The sequence below is a fragment of the Etheostoma cragini genome, chromosome 23 (genome assembly GCF_013103735.1).
Source record: "Etheostoma cragini isolate CJK2018 chromosome 23, CSU_Ecrag_1.0, whole genome shotgun sequence".
In the NCBI taxonomy this organism is placed as follows: Eukaryota; Metazoa; Chordata; class Actinopteri; order Perciformes; family Percidae; genus Etheostoma; species Etheostoma cragini.
This window is the reverse complement of record NC_048429.1, coordinates 5,057,278-5,081,465: the sequence shown is the minus strand read 5'-3', so window position 1 is coordinate 5,081,465 and position 24,188 is coordinate 5,057,278. Positions and strand designations below refer to the sequence as shown.

General features: G+C 40.4%; 2 protein-coding genes across 15 annotated transcripts in view; both read left to right on the top strand.

Moving 5' to 3' along the window:
• The window catches only part of magi2a (membrane associated guanylate kinase, WW and PDZ domain containing 2a), a 199,777-nt gene extending 186,746 nt beyond the window's left edge, over nucleotides 1-13,031 (top strand). For 10 of the 14 annotated variants that reach the window (XM_034864003.1, XM_034864006.1, XM_034864005.1 and 7 more), the window contains 3 exons: nucleotides 1,011-1,163; nucleotides 5,076-5,214; nucleotides 8,452-13,031. In XM_034864003.1, coding sequence (XP_034719894.1) covers nucleotides 1,011-1,163; nucleotides 5,076-5,214; nucleotides 8,452-9,170 — 1,011 coding nt within the window. In that variant the 3' untranslated portion in view covers nucleotides 9,171-13,031. Of the gene's footprint in view, nucleotides 1-1,010; nucleotides 1,164-5,075; nucleotides 5,215-5,478; nucleotides 5,617-8,451 lie in introns of those variants that run through there. The other 4 variants (XM_034864012.1, XM_034864016.1, XM_034864013.1 and 1 more) reach the window with 3 other exon arrangements.
• Nucleotides 13,032-15,667: 2,636 nt separating this feature from the next.
• si:dkey-97m3.1 (fatty acyl-CoA reductase 1) overlaps nucleotides 15,668-24,188 on the top strand; it is a 41,149-nt gene continuing 32,628 nt past the window's right edge. Inside the window, exon 1 of the mRNA XM_034864017.1 lies at nucleotides 15,668-15,923. The gene's annotated coding sequence lies outside the window, so the exon portion shown is untranslated. The remainder of the gene's footprint in view (nucleotides 15,924-24,188) is intronic.

The following is a 24,188-nucleotide window of genomic DNA, read 5'->3' as shown; positions in this document are numbered from 1 at the left end:
GAGCCTACTAGATGTGTAAATAGGCAGCTGTTTGCTGAAACGTTGTAAAGCAGACTAAAAGCTACAACTTTACAAAGCAAAAATATGTCAGTGTTCAGCACAGTTTCAGGGCAGTTTGTTCTTCTGCCCTCAAGTGGCCAAAACATTTTATTAATACTGCATTACATTTGGTCATAGTGACCTGGAAATGTGCTGAGTGTGGCATTTTACGGCAAGAAAAAGAACTTGTCAGTGCTCTCTGCTGGAAAACCCATGTAATGATGACACTGTTTCAAAATTACCACAAGATACGTTTGGTAACTGATACTCCTTGTTACTTATTGTCCAATATTTATGCCAATGAATGTGATAAGCTAATATCTGATTATATAGCTATACACTCATTCTGCAGTGCAAGTGCTTCTTTTAGTTTTTACTGATTTTGTTTAGTTTGCACTGACCTGATTTCTTCAGTTTGTAGCCTCATTGTTTTTGTGGCTATGGATATACAGTAAAGTTTTGACACCAGACTACCCCCTAATTAGTTGTTTGTTTATACTTTATATTTCTTTCCTCGTTTGTATGCATATATTTCTACTTAGAGCGGACGCTGTCTGCCTAAATTTTTTGTTACTCCATGTTACATTATTTCCCAGCCAACAGGAAGTCAGGCATGGAGAGAAAAACAAAACAGTTTGTATGTAATACTGCATTTTCAGAGAACGCCTGACTCACCATCTTTACTTCATTTTCCCCTTTGGTGTTGTTTGTTATAGTAAAACTGAGCAGACAAAGGGCACATCTAACAGATACTGCTGGATACTTAAAAGAAAATATTTGTAATGTTTATCTCTTGAGCAGCTACCTTGTTTACATGTATACCTTTATATATAATAAGGTGATAATATCATTCTAGGTTGTGTGTTATTTACTTTCCATTTTTTACTTCTTTGCTGAGTCCTGAGACTATTGGCCCATTTTCTCCTCCGATAACATCGACTCTAATCACATCTGATCTATGCTTGTCTCAGCTTTCACAGGACTTTGACTTTTTCACGGTGGAGTTGGAGAAAAGTGTGAAAGGCTTCGGTTTTAGCATCCGTGGAGGGCGGGAGTACAAGATGGACCTGTTTGTCCTCCGCCTGGCAGAGGACGGACCGGCCATCCGCAACGGGAGGATGAGGGTAGGTCTGATGATGTAATTTCCTTTAAGTGAGCCACTACACCCCATTTGAAGGTTAAGCTGCTTTCTGTCTTCTTGGATTGCATGGCAGAAGATCACTGTAATTGTCTGATGTTATCAAAGCTGGAACAGCAACTTTTTCCAGAGCTGGTTAATAAATAATCTGTCAGAATAATTCAGATATGGTTTGTCCTTTTTGAGAGGTTTTTAGAAGTTTGTCTTCTTCCAAGTTTGGGAAACACATCTCTCCTTTGCATTTAGTAGCAGATAATATTCAGAAAGTTAAAGATAGATAAAACATTTAAGTGGGCCAACTTAAATTGTACTTTCCTGTCTGCATAGCTGCACACTTCTCCCTCTAGCTATGGTTGCTTCTGTACTATTGGTCAGAGAAAGGAGACACACATTTTCAGAATTTGTAAATATGTAATAAAATACTACTGGAAATTTAAATAAAGCCCTTGACTCCACTCCCATGTAAAGTTCCCCTCATTTGCTCCAAGTGCTTTGCTGCTAGCATCATAAATTGTAACTTCCACAGTAGCTTTTCACGTCTTTCTTGATATCCTACTTCCTCTCTTTCTGTTCCTTGCATGTACTCTGATCTTTATGTCTGTAGCTGGTAGCATCAGTCTGCTTTACATTCATTATATGTAATGAACCTGTCAAAGATAATGTGTGCAAAATGCCCCCGGGAGAGATATTACTTTCCCTCCTCGTTGGTGTAGTCAATGGAATCCAGTGGGCTTTGATGCAGGTGGAAGAGGAGGAGGGAATCCCTCTAGAGCTCCACTTAAATTTCCAAACAACAGAGCTATGTGTTGAAATCCACTGGAATTCTCCTTTAAATTCCACATACAAGCTGCTGTGATGTCTGACCAGCAGTGGAAGAAGTATTTGGATCCTTTACTTAATTAAAAGTAACCAAACAATAATCTAAACATACTCTTATAAAATAAAAAGTCCTGCATTCATAACCTTACATCAGTAAAAGTGCAAGCTTTTATCAGCAAAATGTGCTTCAAGTATTGAACGTAAACGTAATTGTTCTTCAGAAAAAAGACTGCTGTGGCCGAAACATTATTTCCTATTTTAGAAATGGGATTGTTTATACTAATGCACACTTCTTTCTAACACCACACCCCCAGTCTTTTTATGTATTTATTTATAAGCTTATTGTACGTTTCTTGTAAAATCCCAATCTGAAAAGTAACTACAGCTGTCAAATAAACTCAGTGAAGTAAAAAAACTAGAATATTTCCCTCTGAAATGTAGAGTAGAAGTATAAAGTAGCAAGAAATACTCAAGTTACTTTTCTCCACTGAGTCAGAGGAATGGCCAGACAGTAACCCTGCTGGTAGGATACTGCTGTTAAATAGATTTTAGAGAACAAGGTGCAGATAACACTGTTTGATCCCTCTTTCTACAGTCCTTGATCCATACTGGCGGATGCAAAGAGGAATCAACATTAACTCTTAACTTAAGTAAATGAAAGAAATAGGTTAAAAAGCATTTGACATGTCATTTTGAATTTGAGACATTTTCAGGTGCAGGAACCAAAAGCTCAATGGCACTGTGACTCACTGCACTCTCCAATCCTTTCTCCTAACAGGCACTTTGTCACATCTTCAAGAAGGAAATAGAATATCCACTTTGACCCTGGTTGTCACACATTAACCAATTCTATCAGCCTTTTTTCAGTGGCAGTGCAGAAGCTTTTAAGAAATTTGTATGAAGTGATTGGTTATTACGGATAATCAATCAGCACATTTAATTACCTATCTGAGCTTTAAACCATCAATACAAGTTGTGCATGGGCATTGGCTGCAATAGAAGCCGTTCCTGCTTCATTTCCACCTCACACTACCTGTGCTCAGCATTCATGTGCCATCCATTCAACTTCAGTTTCCTCTTTATTAAAGATGAAAATGGAGATCACTCTCCTTTGCTGTTATGAGGTGAGGATTAATGATCCAACCATCTTGCCTTCCACCTCTCTTCAGGCCACTGTAATGACAGCTAATGACTCCCCCTCTCTTGACTCAAGTCCGCTCCTGACTTTCAAATTACCCCTGCCATCACCGGAGGACTTCTCCATTTGTAAGCGTAATTGGCCGCCGTGTTTTGTCCTGTTCCCCATGAATCCTCCGCATTAGTCAATCTTGAAGCTGTCTCTCGAAGGGCTGAGACGTGAGAGTCTTGAAGGAGGGAGGACTGACGTTTGACCCAACCACATTGTCACCAAAAAGAGAGATGGTTAACTGAGGTGCAGCAGTTACGTTGGTTTGAAATGGGAAGGTTATTGATAGGACACAGTGTCCTAACATGTTCTATAGGACCCCCATGAGAAGGGGTCCGTAATTCCATCAAAGTCACGGCCCCAGTTAGTTATAAGCTGACACCAGTTCATGGCTGGTAATGCTTATTAGCGCTTACAAAGCTCATGGGAAAGCCATGGAATTATAGATCCATAGGGATCCATATAAATCACGTAATCGTCATCTATTACAAAAGAAGCTTGTTAATATTGAATTTCATTTTTAGTGTGTTCCTTTGCCAAAACCTGCCACACCACTCAATCGTAGCATGTATGCAAACACCTTCATTTCTCTGCTCATCTTATTTTTTGAACCTCTGAACTAGTAGGTTTATGCAACAATATGGCACCTAATATATGTTATTATTCTGTTAATTATTTCTACAGTTTACACGTTGCAAGGGTCCTTAAATGGTGTTCATGCACAAAAAGAATAATCTGATGTGAAGTGGTGCAGGGCAGGTTAGCAATTTCAGTTTGGTTACCCCCATACTGCTTCACAGTAACCGGTTAAAGAGCTGCAATGATACTCCGCTTCAGCCCTGATCTAGTGCTTGGCTGCTCTGTAGTCACACAGAATTTATCAATGAATAAACAAAGTTTCTTAAAGTTGTTTGCAGCTAAAAGACGACTTTCTTCATTCCGAGGCCAAACTTTGGACTTTATGGACCTGTCTTTGTGCAGTGGGTGCATTATCATGTTCAAACAGAAATAGGCCTTCTCCAAACTGTTGCCACAAAGCCAGAAGCACATTGTTGTCTAAAATATCATTGTATGATGTAGCATTTGATTTCCTTTACTTAAACTAAGGCAATAAAAAGCCACTCCGAGCCAAATGTAGAAACGAGTATGTGGACACCCCTGTCCATATAGTCTAGTTTTTTATCAGTCTATATCCATGACTTTCCACTTCTGAGCTTGCTCCGCCTTTGCCAGAAATTCTGCCGGATGTCACTCTTTTAGGCCGGATGTCCGTTACCTCCCGCTTACTTTGTGTTGGAATTTTAAACTCTGATGGATTAATGGGGACTATGGTTAACTGCTCTTCAGATCTCTGCAGGCTAAATCCAAACAGCTATCTACACTAGTTGTCCAATCGGAGTTATCTGTTGGACGACTTAAACAATCTTTGAACGCACACATGTTCACCAAAAAAAGTTCCTTCCTGATGCTAATTGTCAGTGGCACTGTGCCTCAGTCTGGCGCTTAGCGCCGCACATGATGATTGTGATTTTTTTAAAGAAATGCCAATTAACCAGAGCCTGTTTTTCTCCCGGAATGCTGTGTGGGCTAACCAGACCTGCCTCCACAGCATTACGGAGGAAGGTCTGGCAGTGCAATACTAGGTTTTTATGAATGAATTAAAGCTTTATTGCCCCTATGGGAATTTGCTTTGCCCAGGAGCATAAAAGAACCTCCAAAAATTATCAAAAATCACACGTGACAGCACATAAAATGACATAAAAAATAAGACAAAACATTTATTCTGACTTTGTAAGATTGAAATCTGAACTAAAAACCTTTCAGTCTGCACATTTCCTCTCTGACAGATATTTACAACTTCTTTTATTCTTTGTCACACTTACTGACATCCAGGTTGGGGACCAAATAATTGAGATCAATGGAGAGAGCACCCGGGACATGACCCACGCCAGGGCCATCGAGCTGATCAAGTCTGGAGGCAGACGCGTCCGTCTCCTCCTAAAGAGGGGTACGGGGCAGGTCCCAGAGTACGGTAAGTACCAAGACTTAGGTAACACAACTTTCTTTGTCTTCAGGGTCATTTCTTACCTCTCTCTCTTAACTAATATATTGTTGTTCTTCACTGTCTTAATATCGCTTTAACTCTTGATAACATTGTTCTGGCATGCATCTACATTCATGTTATATCTTCAGTCTTTATAACTCACTAGATTCTGTATTTCACTATGCTGTTAAAACCCTAATGATATTTCTCTTCTGTCTTGACTAACACTAGTTTATCTTCTGTCCATTTCAGTGACCTATCACTAATTGATTGGTCTAGGTTGTTACTTCCCCTTCTATAGGAATGGTATCTTCCAGTCTCTCCATGTGCATGAAAAGTGACAAGCATGGCTCCCCCTATATCTTCCTAATGGGCCACTCTAAAGACACGGTTTGTGACCATACAAATGTTTTTCCTCTTCACTTAACCCTGGCTTTATGTGCAGTGTTTTTGTGTGTTGTTTTGCTGTAGCAACCTGTTGAAGATGCACTTACATATCAAAACAACTTGTCTTGTAACCTTGGACAACCCAGATAAAATTGAAGACTTAACTTTTTGCCTTAAGGAATATTCAACAAATATCGCTTCAAGGAAGAGGTTGTAAAATTAGTGAACATAACTCTCCTCTTAACCAAAACATAAATCAACAGCTACCTACAGGGACAAAAATATAGCAATACCCTTCACCCTGAGTCAGCCAGAGGAGATGAACCTGAAATATTTTGGCAGATTATTCACCCAGTGAAATCCCGGCGCAGCACAAACTGAGCCTGTAAGAGGACATTTATTTTTGAGACACATTGGTAATAAACCTCTGATGCGTCACTCCCTTCTGGCTTCTGCACCAGCCAATGCTAGTTTTTTAGGAAGTTATATCAGGGTAACGCCGCAGCACTCCAGTGTTTGGCCTTGGCAGTCACCATCCGGTCCTTAACCACTGGAAATAGAGGGTGATATTGTTTCCCTACATTGGCTCTTTTTCTGCCGGCTTCCTTTTTCAGCAAGGGATTTAAATGTCTCTGTGTAGAAGGGTTTTGTAATTCTTGCCTTCGGGTGGTTCTTCAGCCCTGAAATATGTACACAGGGAGTCTTACTGCGGTCCTTCATCAGGGATCTTTTGTGTTCCCATGCTGCCTAAAAACAGAAGCAGCTTTTTAACCCACATATTGTGTTCTGTGTGGGCTTGATTCAGCATTTCATCACTTGCCGTTTACAGGCACTTTATTTGCATAGTGGAAGGTTATGCAAATCATCTATGGTGATTAATTTGCCAATTTATAACATTAGCATAGCAGTGTTCAAAGGAGAAAGTCACTTTTGCTTCCTGTGTGCTCTTCAGGAACAGCTGACTGCAAAATAATGAACACATTTTTAGGAATAAAAGCAGTGTTATGTTTGCAATTAAACACATGGTTGTGGGCATGTGCATGAATATTATTGTGGTCCTGTCTGTGTGTAGCATTGTGTGTGTTTTGTGCCTCCATCTAGTGTTTCATCTTCAGATCCAGGGCACATATTTGTCAAAGGCCTGAGATTCACACTTAGGAAATTAAGAATGCTAAAAAAAATCCTAGTAGTTGAAATTCTTCACTACTTGTTTGAAAGTGACACTACAGCAAACCAAAGAATGACATCCCATAATTAATCACATGGACTGTATTATCAAAGGAAAAGCCAGTAAGACACTAGGATTGAGCCACATTCTTTTTTTGAAATAAGTCATTTAGGGATTTAGGTTTCAAGAAATTCAAGACATCATTACTTAAGTCAATTCAATCTTTTCTTCAAGTAGACGCACACACTCCATGCCCCCAGTTCTTAAGACAAACTTTCTATTAAAAATGTAGTATCTCAAGCCCAAACCGACGTTACACAATTAATATCACCCAGATTTTACACAACTAAATTCACAGGCTGTAAATTGACATAGACATGTGAAATCAGTGGAGTTCTCCTTTTAACATGTGAAATTAACATGAGTAGTCTCCAAACTTACCAAGAGAGACAAAAGTATAGGTCAAAATGGAAACAAAAAGACCATTGAACAGACTTTACCAACACCCCCTGAGTTCTCTTCAATTTATAGTTTGAACTAGTTTATAACTACTTATAACATGAAAGCGGTTGCTCGGTTCAGTGATGAACCCACAGAGAATTCTCTTCAGCTCATTGTTTTTACTGCGGCTAATACTGCTCTGTGTCTTCTGGATGTGTAATTAATTAGACAACTGTTCACCTTTAAAGTTCCACCATAATAACTTCTAAGGTGATGATAGATGTGTGTTATGGTCACACATGGTTTCCGCTGCAACCCAGGTGGTCAAAATATTACCTATTGCAGGTTTAATACTTAAAAAAGATTGATGAGTGCAGGCGGTGATCAGCAGAAACATAAGCAAGACCAGAACTTTAACTGAGGTGACAGTTAAGAGCATGTGATGATCACAGGTTTCTGAAGTCCAACACACACCATACCAGTTCTTTACACACACACGCACACACAGGGCCCTTTATGAACTTCATTGTACCAGGCATGATCTGGGTAAAAGACTGTGAAGATCCAAGGACCAGGTACTCTCTTTTAGTCCTGGACCTCATATGCTCCGGCGCTGCATGGGAGTCTAGTTATAATTGGGTCTTTTGGCACCGGTGTAGCTAGCTTTGCCTTTGCCTAGCCCACTGAAAGTGACTGATGGCCGAGGGACCGAGACTCATCGGTGCAGAAAGAGAAGCTAACAGTCCGTGAGAGTGGAGAGTTGTGGAGGAGCGCGCTGTAGATTCACCGCAGCTGCTACACTGGATACAGACTTCTTTGGGCTTAAGAGAGAGAGAGAGAGTGAGAGACTATCTGCCCTCGAGGTTTTCATTCTCGCTAAAGCACCATCCTATTGGGCACATCATCCATTTCATTAAACCTGTTTTCGATTTTCCGCCAAGGTTTTAGATTGGCCGGGGCTTTAAAGAGAGCTATGGGAAGCAGATTGATGTTGTCTAGAAATGGTGGTGCCCTGTGACATGTTCGGAAGTAGGTTGTTGGCTGCTCTGATATTTACTTTAAAGCTTTTAACTTGTAGAGTAGGAGTGATTGCTGTGTTGATTATTTTGTTTTGATTAAGTGTTTGGTTGTGCAGTGGCATGCGTGCAAGTTTTCAAGTGTGTGTGTGTGTGTGTGTGTGTGTGTGACTGAGATTTTCACAGTATTGACTGTGTGTGTGTGCTTTCCAGATAATGCCACCCCATGGGATGCCTACCCTTCAGCCTCCCCAAGCCTGTCGGAAATAGCCCCTCCCATCGACAGCCTTTCCATGTCACCGCCTTCATCTCATCTGGCCCCGGCCCCTGACCCACCTCATCTGCCGCCTCTGGATGTCCCTCTAGACCTGGTGGCACGAGACAGCTGGAGGGAGCGTTCGAAGAGCCCCCAGAAGGCAGAGCTGCTAAATCCAGATCTGATCAGCCAGGGGAGAAGAGCGGCTACAACCGGCGGGAGCGGCAGAGTCAAGAAGGAGGGTGGCAGGTCCACCCACAAGGGGCACAGGGTTCAGCCCACTACTGAGGGGGAAGTGGGCAAGGAGTGGCAGAGCGGGGAGCTCAAACCTTCCAGGAGCACCAGAGGGAGGTCCAAGGAGAGATTTACTGAGGACAACAGAGAATGCACCGAATCTCCCAGCAGCTCCAAGCTCCCGCACACTAACGGGAACAGCAGGGAAGATGTGGAACGTTACAGTGGAGGGCAGCAGGTGGAGTCGGAGCAGAGCAGACCCAGGCCCAGGGAAGTGGACAGGGGCCTGGGAGAGAGCCGGCCCAGCCTTCCCAACAAGAGCACCAGCAGCGGCAGCGCAGCAGGGAGGAAGGCTACGGTCTCTCCTGGGCCTTGGAAGATTCCTGGATCAGACAAGCTGGCCAGCACACTGCACACAGGCCCGTCCACGCTGAGCAGATAACACCGCGGCTCCAGCAGAAGACAGTGGTCAGACTCAGCTAAACTAAACCACTGCATGTGGACAAAACCACCATCCTCACACCTTCCTGTGCACCTTTATCCCCCCCCCCTCCATCCCGTTCAACCATAGACCACAAGGTCCAAAGCCAAGGGGGGGCATGGTGATCTGGACCACGTGTTTTTAGAGTTTTATTTATGATATTGTACTCTAAATTATTTTGAGAAATATTTTACACCCACCACCTTAAGAACTGGAAAATCATCCACTTTAAAAAAGAAAAGAAAAAAAAGAATGGAAGATCAAGGAGAATGTGTGTTTAGCATGGAGGGGAATCATTTAGGCGGAAAAAAACTTTAAAGAACTCTATTTTGAGTTCTCCTCAAGCAGAACTGGGGGACAAACATGCAAATATAGAACACTGACCATTGTGATAGGATTTTTGATACACCGTATATATATATACATATATATATATATATATATATATATATATATATATATATATATATGTATATATATATATAAATGTGTATATATATCCTCACAATTAAGTCTGTTTTATGAAATGGAATGTTAAAAAGAAAGTTTGCCTGTTTTTGATGAGAGCGAATGGAACAAAGAGTGACAGCAGAGATGAAATCTACTCATCAAGAGAACTTTGCCTTAACAGAGACTGTATGGGCCTGAATCTATCTTGAATCTATCAGATGATTATAGACATATATATTATAATGAAGATGAATATGTGGGATCATTTTGTAAATAAGATCATCTTTAAGAGAACAATACCTTAGTTGAGCATGATGGAAATTCTAGTCCATGCGTGACATGGAGCAGAATTTTCCCCACACCAACTTCTCCCTCTTCTACACTCCCGTTGAGCCCTGTGATTACAGTTTGGGCTTTCGGCAGGCCTGCTGCGGTTGTTTTCACCATCAATTTGCGCTTGAATCATCCCGAGTTGAGCAGGGGTCAATCCATTTTTTTTCATTTTGCTGTGCTTAACGAACAAAGCAATCCGCGGCAGTGGCGTCCATCCGGACGGTAAAAGGAGGAGCTCGCGTGATATTGACCGAGGGGCAGAGTGCCTTAGACTGACAGAGAGGTTGGCTTTTAAGTCCTGGTTCAACTCCAAACCGCTTTAGAGGGTTCAAAACAGGCTGCTATACAACATCAACTTCACAGATATAAATAATAAACTGTATTTTTCCAGCTACGAGTGGGATAAAGTGAAATATATCATTTATTTCACAGGCATATGTATGAAGTAAGTCCAGAGGTATTGACGATCTTTATTTGTGCAAGTGGTTGATTTTGGGTCATGATAGTTTTCATTACGTCTGACACTAGTCATTTCCATGAAGAACTTCTCATCTGAGATGGTGTCAGCACAGAGCAGAGCTTTGCACCCATAACAAAAAATCTGATATTAAGTTGTCAAGAAGTCAATCCCACTTGTCAAAAGCTTGCACGACTAACAAACTGTGACTTGAACGAATGAATGCCCTCAATTTGAAAATGAAGCATTTCCAGATTGGCTGAGAAGAGGTTGCACCTGTCACCGCAACTGTCAGCGGCTGAACTTGATTTGTTTTAGGTGAATCTGCCAACACTGTGTGATATTAACAAGTCCATCTCCATGCCAAACTCCCTGTAGATTAGATACATTTTCAGGATACCTGCCCCAGAATTGCAACCAGTTTGAAGGCTTTGTGCTACAGCATAAATGTACAGGTGTACTTTTATGCAACTTGACAATTGACCTTTCCTAAAGCGTGCCCCCCTTAGTTGCTGTTGCTATGCCTGTCAAGATTTCTGGCACGAACCATGTGCGGTTTACAATGATAACGGTGGCAAAATTTACAACTCAGAAATCTTTGTAATTTTTTGAAAAAAATGGGTCCTTGTTTTCAGAAAGAAACTGATGATTTTGGCATCTGAAAGGACAACTGTCTGTGGCAGAATGTATCAGCTGTAGCTAGCAAGCTAATTAAGCTAATGTTTAGCTCCATGTTGGCTGGGAACTGAAGAATCTTTCAACAAAAAAAGGATCCTCAATATCTACTTGATGGCTACTTTTATGATATTGTGCTGAAAGAGGGTAAAGCTCATGGATGTATTATATTAACGGTAATTCTACATGTCCCAGCCAAGACGTTGGCGTCCTCACCAGTTGATGATCATTTAGTCTGCATCAACAGAAGTATGTTTGCAGGATAAAGGCTGACGCGTGAGCAGGATGTCAGGATGTCAGGATGTCAGCACGCAATAAGGCAAGCCTGCTTGGATGTTGGTTCTGAACAGTAAACTTCATTTAATATTTTATGTGGCGTTTTCTTTTGCGGGGTTCAAATGTTTCACCGAAACAAGTTCCTTCCCAAGACTTTTTTTCAGAGCCCCCATCGCTGCGTGCGGAGTATAGCACCACCCGAGACGTTTGTGATTGGTTTAAAGCAATGCAAACAACTCAGAGCGTTTCCACAGGATGTACTGCATCTGTGTTGTAGCAGCAAGACCTTACTCCACAACGCTGTGGAGAAAGGTCTGGCAACGCGTTCCAATGATCATATAGCGGACATGCAATGTTCTGTTATTGCAGGGTGGGGAGCTAATTAGTATTTTAGTACTTAAAGAATTTAAGATCATTCTCACATAACACGGTTTGGCTGTTTTGTATAAAACAGTATGTTTTTACTTTTAATGTTATAAGAGGAAAGTCTTTTAGGATGAGGACTTACTGATGAATTTGGCAAATGCTCTCTTAGGTAATGTACGCTGGAGTTGCTAGAACATCAGTCCCATAAAGAGCTGCTAACTAGCTAGTGAACAAGCAGGACGCGCTAACGGTTGCAGCTCCAATTAAAGCAGACACTGTTCAGTCCTTTTCTTAAACTTTAGCTCCTGTGATTAGGGTTGTGGAAATGAAGAATATGCTGATAATTACTTATGCACACTGCTTCAAAATGTGGAGTAATCCAAAGTTTAACGGGCCTGCAGTGCATAGTTACAGTTGCTAATTTGTCATTGAACACTTGATGTTCGGGGCAGGGTTTTACGCAAACTCTAAATTTTAAGATCAACAAATCTTTTCAGCATCTGTACCCTCTCTGCAGGTGTGACAACTCTGAGCGGCAGTTTTTCCTCTGCAGGAGCTAACAACAGAAAGAATAATCCCAGAACAAAAGTGTCAGGGAAGAGCACAAGGAGAAAAATCATTATGTTTGTCATTGTAATTTCCAATTACACAAGGAATAATCTGCTGATTTAAAAGCATTTTCAGGACCTTCAATCGCTTGTAGATCATTATAATAAGAAAAGGGCCCAAAACTAAATTTAACATTTGGTAAACTAAAGTTTACAAATGCTTCCTACATACTGCAACATCAATCATGCATCAGTTGACTAGAGTAGTGCTTCTTTTTTCAGTTTGACACAAAAACAAAAACTGTGCGTATTGTTGCTCAACATTTGCACAACTCACTACTTTCCACATCTGAGCTGTCTCCATTGAGTCAAATTGTAAGTAGTTTGCTATGGAAAGCAAAAACAAACAAAAAAAACATCTAAGGGTGTAAAAAAAAATGTGTAAAATGTGCGTGTTAAAATAACAGCACGGGCTACACCATAAACTCCCACCCAAGCGGCTCAGTATCACTGTGTAGTGTTATAGCAGTGTATAGACCCTGAACAAATATCTCTATAAATATGAATCTGTGTACTATTGATGGTCACAAAGACTAAGTGGTGCAACTATTTTTATGAAATGCAACACTATGGATATATAAACTTTTGCAAAAATCTTGTTTACCTGTATGATATTCTGAAACGCTGTCAAAATAAAAGAAATACTTGACACAACATGAAAGATGTATTTGGGACAAGCTGCTGTTTGATTTATTATGGGGTGTCTGTTGTTATTAATGCGTACAGTTCATATTAAACTTGTCGGGTAACCCTTTACTTTATCCCCCCTGTACCGCATTTACAAGCAACACACTATAATGTAGTTATAAACTAGACTAGAAGACATCATGCAACTGTTTTCACAGGCTGAGTCGTTTTCTGAACTTTTAACTAAATCTCATGTGCTCTGTTGTTAAATATTTGTTACAAACCATTAAAAAAATGGTAAAAAAAATTCTAAATAGGCATAGGGTTTAAATAAATTGTTACTAGTAATTGTATACTTGCTCACAAAAAACAACCCAATTTGCATGAAGTTCTTCTTAAAGCTAATTTTCCTTATGTTTGTAGTGTCACTATTTGGCCACACGGGGGCATCTGGTCAGCCAGATGAAATACAGCAGGTAATACTTACTAAAACTACTACTTACTCAGGATTAGATTTTTTTTCAACGAGATATTGGTTCTTAGTAATATTAAATTAATTATTATGCAGTAGTTTCCTGTCAACCTTGTGCAGGTTGATTAGAAAATGGTTTTATGCTCTGTGTGCAAATCCTCCGTTTCTCCACCAGAGGTCGGTATAGACCAGGCATATATTTCCACTCTGCTTGATTTCCCAATAATTTATGTAAAGTTATTGGTCAGATCTTTCCTCTTACCATACGTTACAGGGATTGTATCATCCAGTGGGATTTTTATGATTCCATAAAATTTAGAATCCTACATCATATTTGGATGCAGACACTTTCAGTTTTACCTGCCTAAATAATGTATTGCTTGTTGTGTCTCATGTAGACACTTATACAACTGAAAGCAGACATGACTCAGATTTTTTACTTTTATTCCTCAGCCCCCCCCCCCCCCCCCCCCCCCCCCCCCCCCCCCCCCAAATTGCTTCATTCTCATCAACACTAAACAACTTGCCAGTAAAATAACTGCAGTGCAGAGATAACACAACGAACAATAAGTTCATCCATCAAGGAGACTTCTCTGTATTGCACAAATCAAAATCTTTTAACAGCACCTCCTGTGATCAAGGGTTTCAATATGTGGCTCTCAAATTGCCTCACCATACCCGGGAGCAACGTAATGCTTTGATCGGAGGTGAGCCAGGAATTGTTTTGCTGCATCCTGGCAGATTCCCCTGTACTAACTCACTGTCACCTCATTTGGACTGCTTCACGTGGGAAGCCAGAGAAGATAAGTTTATAGAACAGGGGAGATCTATTCCCTTGTCATAAGTGAGCCAGATTTTCTGAGAGTTACAGGAAAATAATCAACTCATTTGGGAGCAGCACAGGCTCTATGAAGTCCATTTCATGCTCAGTAATGTTGAAACACAGTTTAAGTGTATCACAGCACTGTCATGTCTGGATCCAAAAAGGCAAAATCCAGCAGGCGACAAAAGAAAATACAACACACTAGAGGAAATTAAACACAAGAATAATATACACAAGGAAAGGAGTGCAGTAATGAGGGACAGGTGACATGAGGGCTGATGAGGAACATAGTATGTTGCACAACAAGAAGGCTGAGGGCTGTCCTGTTCCTGTGTGCTTTTTATTTTAAAAAGAGAGAGAAAGAAAGGGATTGTCCTCTTAGAGCAGGTCCTGTGAGCATGTGAGGGTCACGTTAAGGTTTTTGCTCAAAGCCCAGTTTGCAGTCAGTCACATCTTTATGTATTCTGACATCCTGTACATAAGTTGCATTTCCTTTAAATTGTTGGCGTGCATGTGTGCAACCTGTTCTATCTGCAGACTTGTGTTATGCAGCATTCATACTTTCACAGCTGCATATTACAAATAGAGATTAATTTTGTTGAGTATATTCAAGTTATGGCGCAGCTGTATAGCGAAAAGCAAAGTGCATTGAAACTATAACTGGGAGTCATAATCAAAACTGTAAAGTGTGGCATAATTGCACCAATTAGGTTTTAAATGTCCTCCAGGCAACAGACGGGATGTAACTGATAACCAATATGGTGGTTTAAATCCAGGTACTTGATAACTTTAATAATATGTCAGTGCTTTGCAACCAGGGAGACTAATGAGCTAACCTTGCATGTTTTATGAGTGTCGATAAAAAGGGCCTGTCTTGACGTGATGGTTTGGCTGCAGTATAAACAAAGGGTTTGTTAGGAGATGGGCTAAGGCTTATGTTTCAAATTTAGAGACACTTAAAGTTGAGCACATTGAGTGGAACATGGAGAATGTTCTGGTTTGGGATTATCAAATTAATTTGGTTTTATCCTGTTGTAGCATAATTGCTTATGTCCTGACTTGCTCTTCTACAAATAGATGGTTCACTTTACATTATTTACAGGCTGCAATTGTTTTCTTGGATCCCAATATACATTGAGAGTATGATATGAGTGGACAGAGATATGACCAAGAATGCCACTACTATCTTCATAGGCTATATTCTAAGGTTTTGCTGCACAGCAGTCTATTTTGCCACGCAAAACATAAGCCTATGCTATATTTCATTGATTATTCTGACAGAACGCTTTCCAACGAACAACGACTCCATGCCTATCAGACAAGCCACGTTAACTTCCGAGATTTTTGAATGGAATTTGGCATGACGCGGTCTTCACTTAACAGAACGGCGTGTATCGGCTGGACTAGGGGAGGGCCCACGGGCGGGGTGACGCGCCCTGCCCACTCAGTATCTTACATTTGTGTGGCAGACTGGCAGTCTGTGTCTAGCTGCTGTAGTGGGAGATAGACAGCCAGTCGGCGGAGCCGTGGAAGTATCCATCAGCCAGAGCCCAGGTAGCCGCTGGGAGAAGGAAGGGTGTCCGCATCTGCCGCACCGCACAGCCGCCCACACCAATCCATGTCAAAGGTAGGGAGGATTTAAAAAAAAAATCTCTATACATTATTATTTAAACCGCCGGGGGCTTGTTTATTAGTACCCTACTTGAATATGGATTTTGGGGAGCCCTGTCGTGGCACGCCGCTGCCAGAGTGTCATGGTTTTGTCGGCTGTGTGGTCGGAGCCGCGGCAGTGACCATCACTGCTGGAGCTGAAAACGTCTCCGAGCACTTAGTTGGAAAAATTCTTAGTGTTTAGGATTTATTATCATTTGTTTTGACTCGGTCTGTGTGTGAGAGTTTGAAAGGTGGGAGCACGCATTTAGCACGGGTCTGAAGCCGCCTCCGACAGCGGGGCAGCGGGTGGCGGCACAGCTCGAGCCGTAGACGGCGTGGAACAGCTGCGGCAAGCTAGCAGCCGCTAACGCCAACGATACGGGAAGTACGGGCTGTGGCTTTCAAAAGTAGCTACCTATTAGCCGACACTTAAAAATAAAAAATAAAAAGATATTTACAATTAAAGCCTGTTAACACCCACACAGGGGATTTCAATTAGTGTGACTCAGGAATATGTCAATCAGTCAATCTAAACACACCCACTCTGTCCTGGGAAGTGGTTAGATTAACTGAAAACACCCGTGCGTTAACACACTTCGATAAAGTTGGAAAGACATTAACACATTCATACTTCCGGGACCAATACCTTCTGAGAAACGCGTTATTAAATCTCAAACTATACATCTTTCCTGCTGTTGTAAGGTAAACAACGAGCTCCGAACTCCGTTTCATCAAAACGAGCTGTCCTCCAGATGACATCGGTGTGAACGAGCAACCGGCGGTGCTTAGGGACCGTCTACAAACTACAACACCGAAAAGAGATGTACAACAATATGATTTATTAATTTAATGATGAAATAAGGAAGTGTCTCCAAACCTACCTCAATTATAATGTGTCTCTTGCTAGTTGTACTACAGCAATTGCCTTAAAAAAATAAGCGTAATCATAATTTTGGGGATTATTTTTTTTGCCAAAAACATTTTTTTAAATTTTCATGATTAAAAATGGTGGTGTCTCTAAACTTACCTCACACATTATAATTCGTCTTCTGCTGGTTGTAGGCCTACTACATAAACTTTTTTTTTTTAAATGGGCATATAGATCATTTTGGGGAATTTGTTTTGCCAAAGAAATGTAACCTATCATAATTACTGAGAGTTACGTCTCCAAAACCACTCCACATGAGAGTCCGGATCGGGCCAAATTCTTCTGTCCGACAGAGCCGTGACCGAACCTGGCCTGAGCCCGACAGGCATTAGGAAATTTGTGTGTTCTCATACTAATGTTTGTTTAAATTTTAAAATGTTCAGTGTGTTGACCTTTCCAGATTGCTTCGTTTCCGACCGTGATCAGAAAACCAGGAGAGAGTGCTTCCTTTCCCTCCATCTCCTGTTGCAGGTCTTTGAATGCTAAGAGGGCATAAGAAGTTTTTAATAGGCCCCAATATCAACATCAAATACATTTTCACCTAGTTTCCTTCAAAAAATCATGCCAAAATATAATGGCCTATATCGAACAGGTTTTCGGTCAATTTTGTGTTCCCCCGCGCGTACGTGCGTGTGTGAGATTAATATACAGTCTTATTATTGGTATCTTAATTGATAGAAATAATAATCAATAGCTGCAGACCTAATGTTGGTACTTTTCTTTTCTTTTTTTTTTGAAAGTTTGACTGGAAGAGGGATTTTTAATAATTCTGTTTTGACCGTATCAAATGGAATGTTGGCATAAACTCATTTTGCTATGTTTTTTTTTTTTATGATTTAATGATTACAAATATTAGTGTTTTTGCCACGTGAAACATTTGAATCACCTCTTGGCAGATGTGGTGTTGCTCAGCAGGATGACAGAGCAGCCCATCTGTAATATGACTGGGCAGCAGCTTGTGTTCACATCAGACTTTGACTTGGATTCTTTTTCTGTTCTGAGACAACATCAGACCACAGAAACCAATTTGAATGAATTCTCTTACAGGGAAGATGTGTGGTGCTGCAGCATATGGTTTTTACTTTAGACTAGAACACATTTTTACAGTACAATTCCTGTATCTTTCGACCTTTTTTTCAAAGTTTATCCTTTTGAATATAGAACTTAAAATCTACTGAAATGCACACTCCGCTAATTTTGTGTCATTACCCCCTTTTTTGGTTACAGTGCAGGGATGTCATGTCAATTGAAATTGAAATCTAATTAGGAGTCAGCCAGCAGGAGCATAGCCAGCGGTGCAAGATCATTCCTACTTAATATATATGTTTGAGCTTGTATGATAAATCGACTCTTCCTAATGGAGGAAAATTGTACATGTGAAGTTATAATACTAATACCACCTATCATCCTCGATTTAGAAAAAGCCTTGCAGGAAATATCACTCCGTCACATTGTGAAAACCTGCAGATTTCCCTCTGTAAAAGCGTTTTGTTGTTCGATCATGAACCTTTCACCAACTTTCTATAATCTCGTTGTACTGCAAGAGGTAACAATAAGAAAAGTGCCTTGAGCTGGTTTCTAAATCAGGATCACAAATCACGCCAATTATCACAAGATGACCTATAATTTTATTGACCTAATAATCTTGCTCTTAAGTATTGGGTACGCGTGCATGCATGTGTGTAAATGTGTTTTTTTGGGGGGGGGGGGTCAATTTATTTTAGAGTGACATGAAAGGTGGGGGAGAGGCCTCGGCGTACATGGGATGCACACTAGGGTTGCACGATATTGACTGTTTTATTAATATTGTGATATCAAAATGAATTTCTATATTTTTAAAAACATGTAGCTAAAAGGTTATGGGAAACGCATCAAAATAGATTAATAACAAATTAAGCAAGTTTACTTACAACACAAGGTTTATTTCAACTGACAGTCATATTGGACTGGTACAACATGAATAAATAACGACCATGTCTACAGAGCAGGACATGTTATACTGGTTGTACAGCATAAATATATATAAAGAGAACAGGAAACCCCCACTCTCTACAAAATAAACTAAATATTGCATACTCGTCACGGCACTTTTAATATAATATTGCGCAACATGATATTGCGATAATGATGTCGAGTCTATATATAATGCACCCCTAGTGCACGCTCCTATTGGGTGAGCTAGAGGTTGCCCCCTCATTTATATATTTATAGCTGCAATAAGTGATCAGATGCTGCCAGAAAGCATTTGATTCTCAACCTTCAATATCTCATTGTTGTTGTCATAACAAAGACCAGGTCATTGTTGATTTTTCGAAAGTCCCTCTTTTGTCTTCATGTATGCCTGCCTTGCTTACATGTGTGCAGCCTCTCATCCTGTGCTCACACCTCCAGCCACAACTGGTTCTGCAATCCCCTCTCAGCTCTCTTCTTTCATCATCCTTTTTCTTTCACAACCCTCCGCTTTGCACATGTGCTTCCTTTCCCACCCGTCTCCTGTTGCAGGTCTTTGAATGCTAAGTAGATGTTTGTTTGTTTTCCTGCTCCGATCTTTCTCCATGCATTTCCATACCACAGAGTAGTAGTATGGGTAGAGGGCGTGCAAAGGCATGATCGGAGTGCAGCAGCGTGGGAGCGGTTTTCTTTCTTGCATCTCGGCGTGTCCACAGTTTCAGGCAGTTTGAGAGGCTGTGATGTTAAGACGTGTTCTCAGGGGTGAGGGGGGTGGAGTGTGCTTCCTCATCAGGAAAAACCACCACTGCAAGGTTGTAAATAACTGTTAGAGGAGGAGAGAAATGTTGTCAGCATTATCTTTCAATCATGGTTAACTAGGATGTCACATGAAATGGATCAGGCATACATCTCAGTTTTTAGGTTTGCTGCTTTTCTTTTGCAGATATGATGGTACATAATCTTTTGAGGTTTTGGCTATTTCATAAAACCAGTAGTTTTCTACATGGCACACATCAGGCTCAGCGAGCAGGGCCAGTATCCTCTTTAACCTGTTTGACTGTACACAAATCAATTGAACCAGCATGTTGATCATGTTGAGACTACAATTTGTGAACTTTATAACATTATCACCCAAGAGATCGGCCTCTAGCTCACCCAGTGCACCCCATGTAGGCTGAGTCCAGGGTTCGAGTCCGACCTGCACCCCTTTGCTACATGTCATCTCTCTCCTACCTTTCCTGTCTATCCACCGTTACTATCAAACAAAGGACATTTAAATGGACATTTTATTGAAATTCAGCTATATTTTTGTAAAGATGCACTCTATAAACCAACAATTAAGTTCTCTAAATTTCATTGCAACACTTCCCTAGTAATGTCCAACCTGCTTCAGTTGCAGTTGTAGTTATATGGTGCAATTCCCATACGTAATCATTACATTACCAAAAACAACTGATGTACAGGGAATTTGGGGCCTATGGAGGTATGCCTGTTTTTGCTTGGTTGGTATAGCAGCCTTGTATACCGTACCCTTTTTTAAGAGCCTTGTAATTGATTTTTCCACTGCATGAAACTGAACGGAAAGCAATGGCTGATGGTAAATGCTAATTTCTGCAACTGTTTAGCTATGATGTAAAATATTAGTGTATATTTTACGGTAAAATTGTATAACTCTTTTGATTATTTAAGCCAATGACCTCCTCACAAGACTACTCTAAGTATATGTGTGAAGGTCATGAAGCGCCTGGGTAGCTCACCTGGTTGAGTGTGTACCCAAAGTGTCTCTCTGAACCTCAGAATAACTCCTCTTTTATGCTTTTCTTCTTGCTTTTCTAATCCTACATGCTTAAATATTCCACCTATCAGTGAAGACAGCGATTAGTTGACTGTGCAATATTTAGTTGAATGTTTAAAATTTGATTTAACTTTTTTTCATTGCCCTTTTCATTAGATTTGTTTTTTAGATTAAAAGAAATTCTGAAATGTTACATATCAATGATTGTTTACAGACATGGTGGTTCTTTCATTTGTTTTATTGCTTTAACACAGATGCCATATGTAGCTTAAAAGAAATCCCAATATCTGGCAGGAAAATCGCTCTTAGATTTAGTTTTTCCCCAAATCCAGTGCTGTTTAGTTACCAAATCTAATTGAATTTATAATGTGCTTTAAACAGTGGGGTAATAAATGATTTTGACGGTACATTTTGGAGGTATAATAATTCATGAAATTAAGAATGAAACAAAGGCAATTCAAAACTTAAAGTGTAATATTGTTTCAAACAGTTAAGACTTATCTGCTAGATCAGAACAGTCAATTGTTTGGCCATTTTGATGCTAGATTGGGTGATACTTCTCTACCATTCTATTTGACTTTGTACCAATAGCTTAGAAGGCAGTGAATATTCCTCTTGCAATGTTAAGTGAATGTTTCACCCTGTGATGAGCTGGCAGTTGTTGCGACACAACTTTACTGGTTATTGCTATCTGTTAAGAGCGTTGTTCCTCCTCCGGTAACATTATACTGCAAGTGGTGCAGGGCTTCCAGTTAAAAGTGTTAATGCAACTCAGCACACCGGTTAATCCACACGGCGGCCTGTAATTTGCATCTACAGTCTAAACAAACTTCAATACACAATGGATTACTGTATGAGAGAAGTAATTCAACTGATGAGTCATAACCACCCAGGAGTGAACAGAAAGGGTCCTGATCAAAAACCCCTCTCACAGTCACTAGAAGAGGACAAAAACGACCTCCAAAACAACTATTTGCTATCAAGATGTGAGCGTTGCAAATCCTACGTCGCAAGTTTCCCCTATTCAATGGGTGACTTGAACATACTGTATAAGGCTGCATGAAACTATCTCAATGTGATGTTTGTTTTTTTAAACAGGATGTTGGAGTTGGATATAAACATTAAAAGGCATTCTTTGTAGTGCCCCAAAGGATGCACTGATTGATGCAACTGAGAAATTAGCTGGCACATATGCTATTTATCAGCTGCTGTTTGTTTAGGGATTTGGGTTAATTTGTGGTGTCGCCATTACCAAGCAACTTAACCCTAAGGTTGCTCATTCTTGCATGCAGGTCTTGGAAGTGCATCCTTGTTTACGTCCTGAAACAAAGAAGATTCTCCATATCGGGCCACAACTGGCTACCTTACTTGGCTGCAAGCCCCTCATTCTTGAGGCTGTATTGTTTAGTTGCTTAAGAGGAAAAAGTTTGCCTTCTCTCAGATTTACTCTCCTCACATAAGAGTAAAAGTAACAATCTAAACCTGGCTGTCTTACCCTTTTTTTTTTCTTTTTTTTTTTTTAAATGGCCAGCCGTCCTTTTTGGCCAGTATGGCCAGCAGACTAGACCTTCCTCTTTAATTCTTGATGGTCTTTTCTATTCCTGAGACCTAAACATTAAAATCTAGCAGGGCATTTCCTTTCACTTGCCTGCTAATTGGTGGAACAGAAATAAGAGCAGGAGCTAATTGTCATTGCATCCTTCATGCAGGCAACACAACGCATCACAGTACTGGCCAGGTACAGGAGACAAAGTCTGCCACTTCCAGGGCTGATTGGAAGAAGAGCATTCTGTTAAGTGTCTCAAAGAAGGGATCTGGTATTAAATAATATAGTAATGGTAGTCGTTTTCCTGCCTTGTATTTGCTGTTCAGGTCAAAGTCATTACATTTCGCTTTTAGTTTGTTGTGCTTAAACAATTAGTGGAAACATTTTGGGAATTGATTGCATTGCACACAAGTTGTAAACACAACACTGACATAACCTTTTAGTTGTTATGACTAATGTCTTAGCAAAGGGATGCCAGCCAACTAGAGCAACACTAGCATTCATTTGTCATGTTTCTGGATTCCTGTAAGTCCAGTTACTCACACTCTGTTTCAGTCTCCACCAAACTGAGACAAATCTCTCTCTCTTGAACCGCTAAATGCCCTTTCTCTGGAAGGGACGGTGTGTAGCTGAGTGGCTCCCTTGAGAACCCTTCTTTGTGATCTTTTCAACTTTCATCAGTCTCTTTTTAATCCCCACTTTTCCTTGTTCCCTGCAGACAGCCAAAGCTGATTGTGTGTTTCAGGGGGAAAAAAGGATGTAAACACTCCTGTATTAACAACAACCTTGTCCTTGTGGCACAAATTTGTTGTCATTCTCAGCAATTGGCAACAACCACTGTGTGGGTGTGGTAACCTTTTTATGCTCTCTGTCTACTAGCGGCGTAAATGCTCATACTCTGGTGTTCAAAACCATCAGTGTATGTTCCACCTCAGCTGTAATCAGATGGATGTCAGAGACACTATCAGCTCACCAACTGACATCCCATTTCCTCTGTCATTAATTATAAACCTGCCCGCCAGCAGCACAAAGTGAAGCTATCGATTATGTGTGTGTGTATAAAGTAGAGCATTAAACTTAGTGTTACGTGTTTGCTGTAATATATCTTTGCACAGGATACCTGATTAAATGACTTGGTCACAGATATTGGTTTCCAATGCAAGCGAGCTGGTTGTTCAAAAGCACAAACAAGTCACGAGTTACTAGGTGTGGAGTTTTATCATGCCACAGAGGCTTCAGTGTTTCACTCATGCATGTACATGTGACTAATTATACAACTCTTGGACTAAGAGAGAGTCCTCAATTATTGAGCAATCATTCACCCCTTTGCTGTGTGAATATGGCTGTAAGTGTCACAATATTGGATGTATGTCATGACATGGTCAAATCTATATGAAATATGGGTCTAAACTTTGGACCAGATTTTAAAACTGACACATAAAAAAAAAGAGATGGATATATATCAATAGATCCATATATCGCTATCTCTCTCTTAAACCCAATGTGCATAACTGTCTGCAGGTTCTGAAAGTATCAGATTCCCTAAAGGTATTAAAGTCTTCCATTTTAATTTAGAAAGGTCTTGAATATTTTTTCCTGCCATGACCATATAGTTTAATTGGTTGAGGTCATGAGATCTTGTATGAATTTTGACAGTAGGTGGTGAGGGCACAATATCCTAACTCGTACTGTAACTGAACTGGGCAAATGGAAATTATACACCAGAGAACCGAAAAACATGCACTCATGATATAAGAAACAATGCTTTATTTTAGGGATTCTCAATTTCTGAATAATTTCCCAGGAAGTTTCCTAGACATGTCAATTTGGTACCAATTAAATGGAAGGGTCAATTTGTATCTAATTAATTAGCGCTGTACCAAACTACGTAGTTTTTCTCCAGGAAACTGTAGACAACATTATTAGGAAAATCCAAATTTAGTTTTGAGTCATTAAATGGGATGATTCCATTGAAAGTTGATATTGAGTGATCACCCCCAGAGTGAACATGTTTCATGGA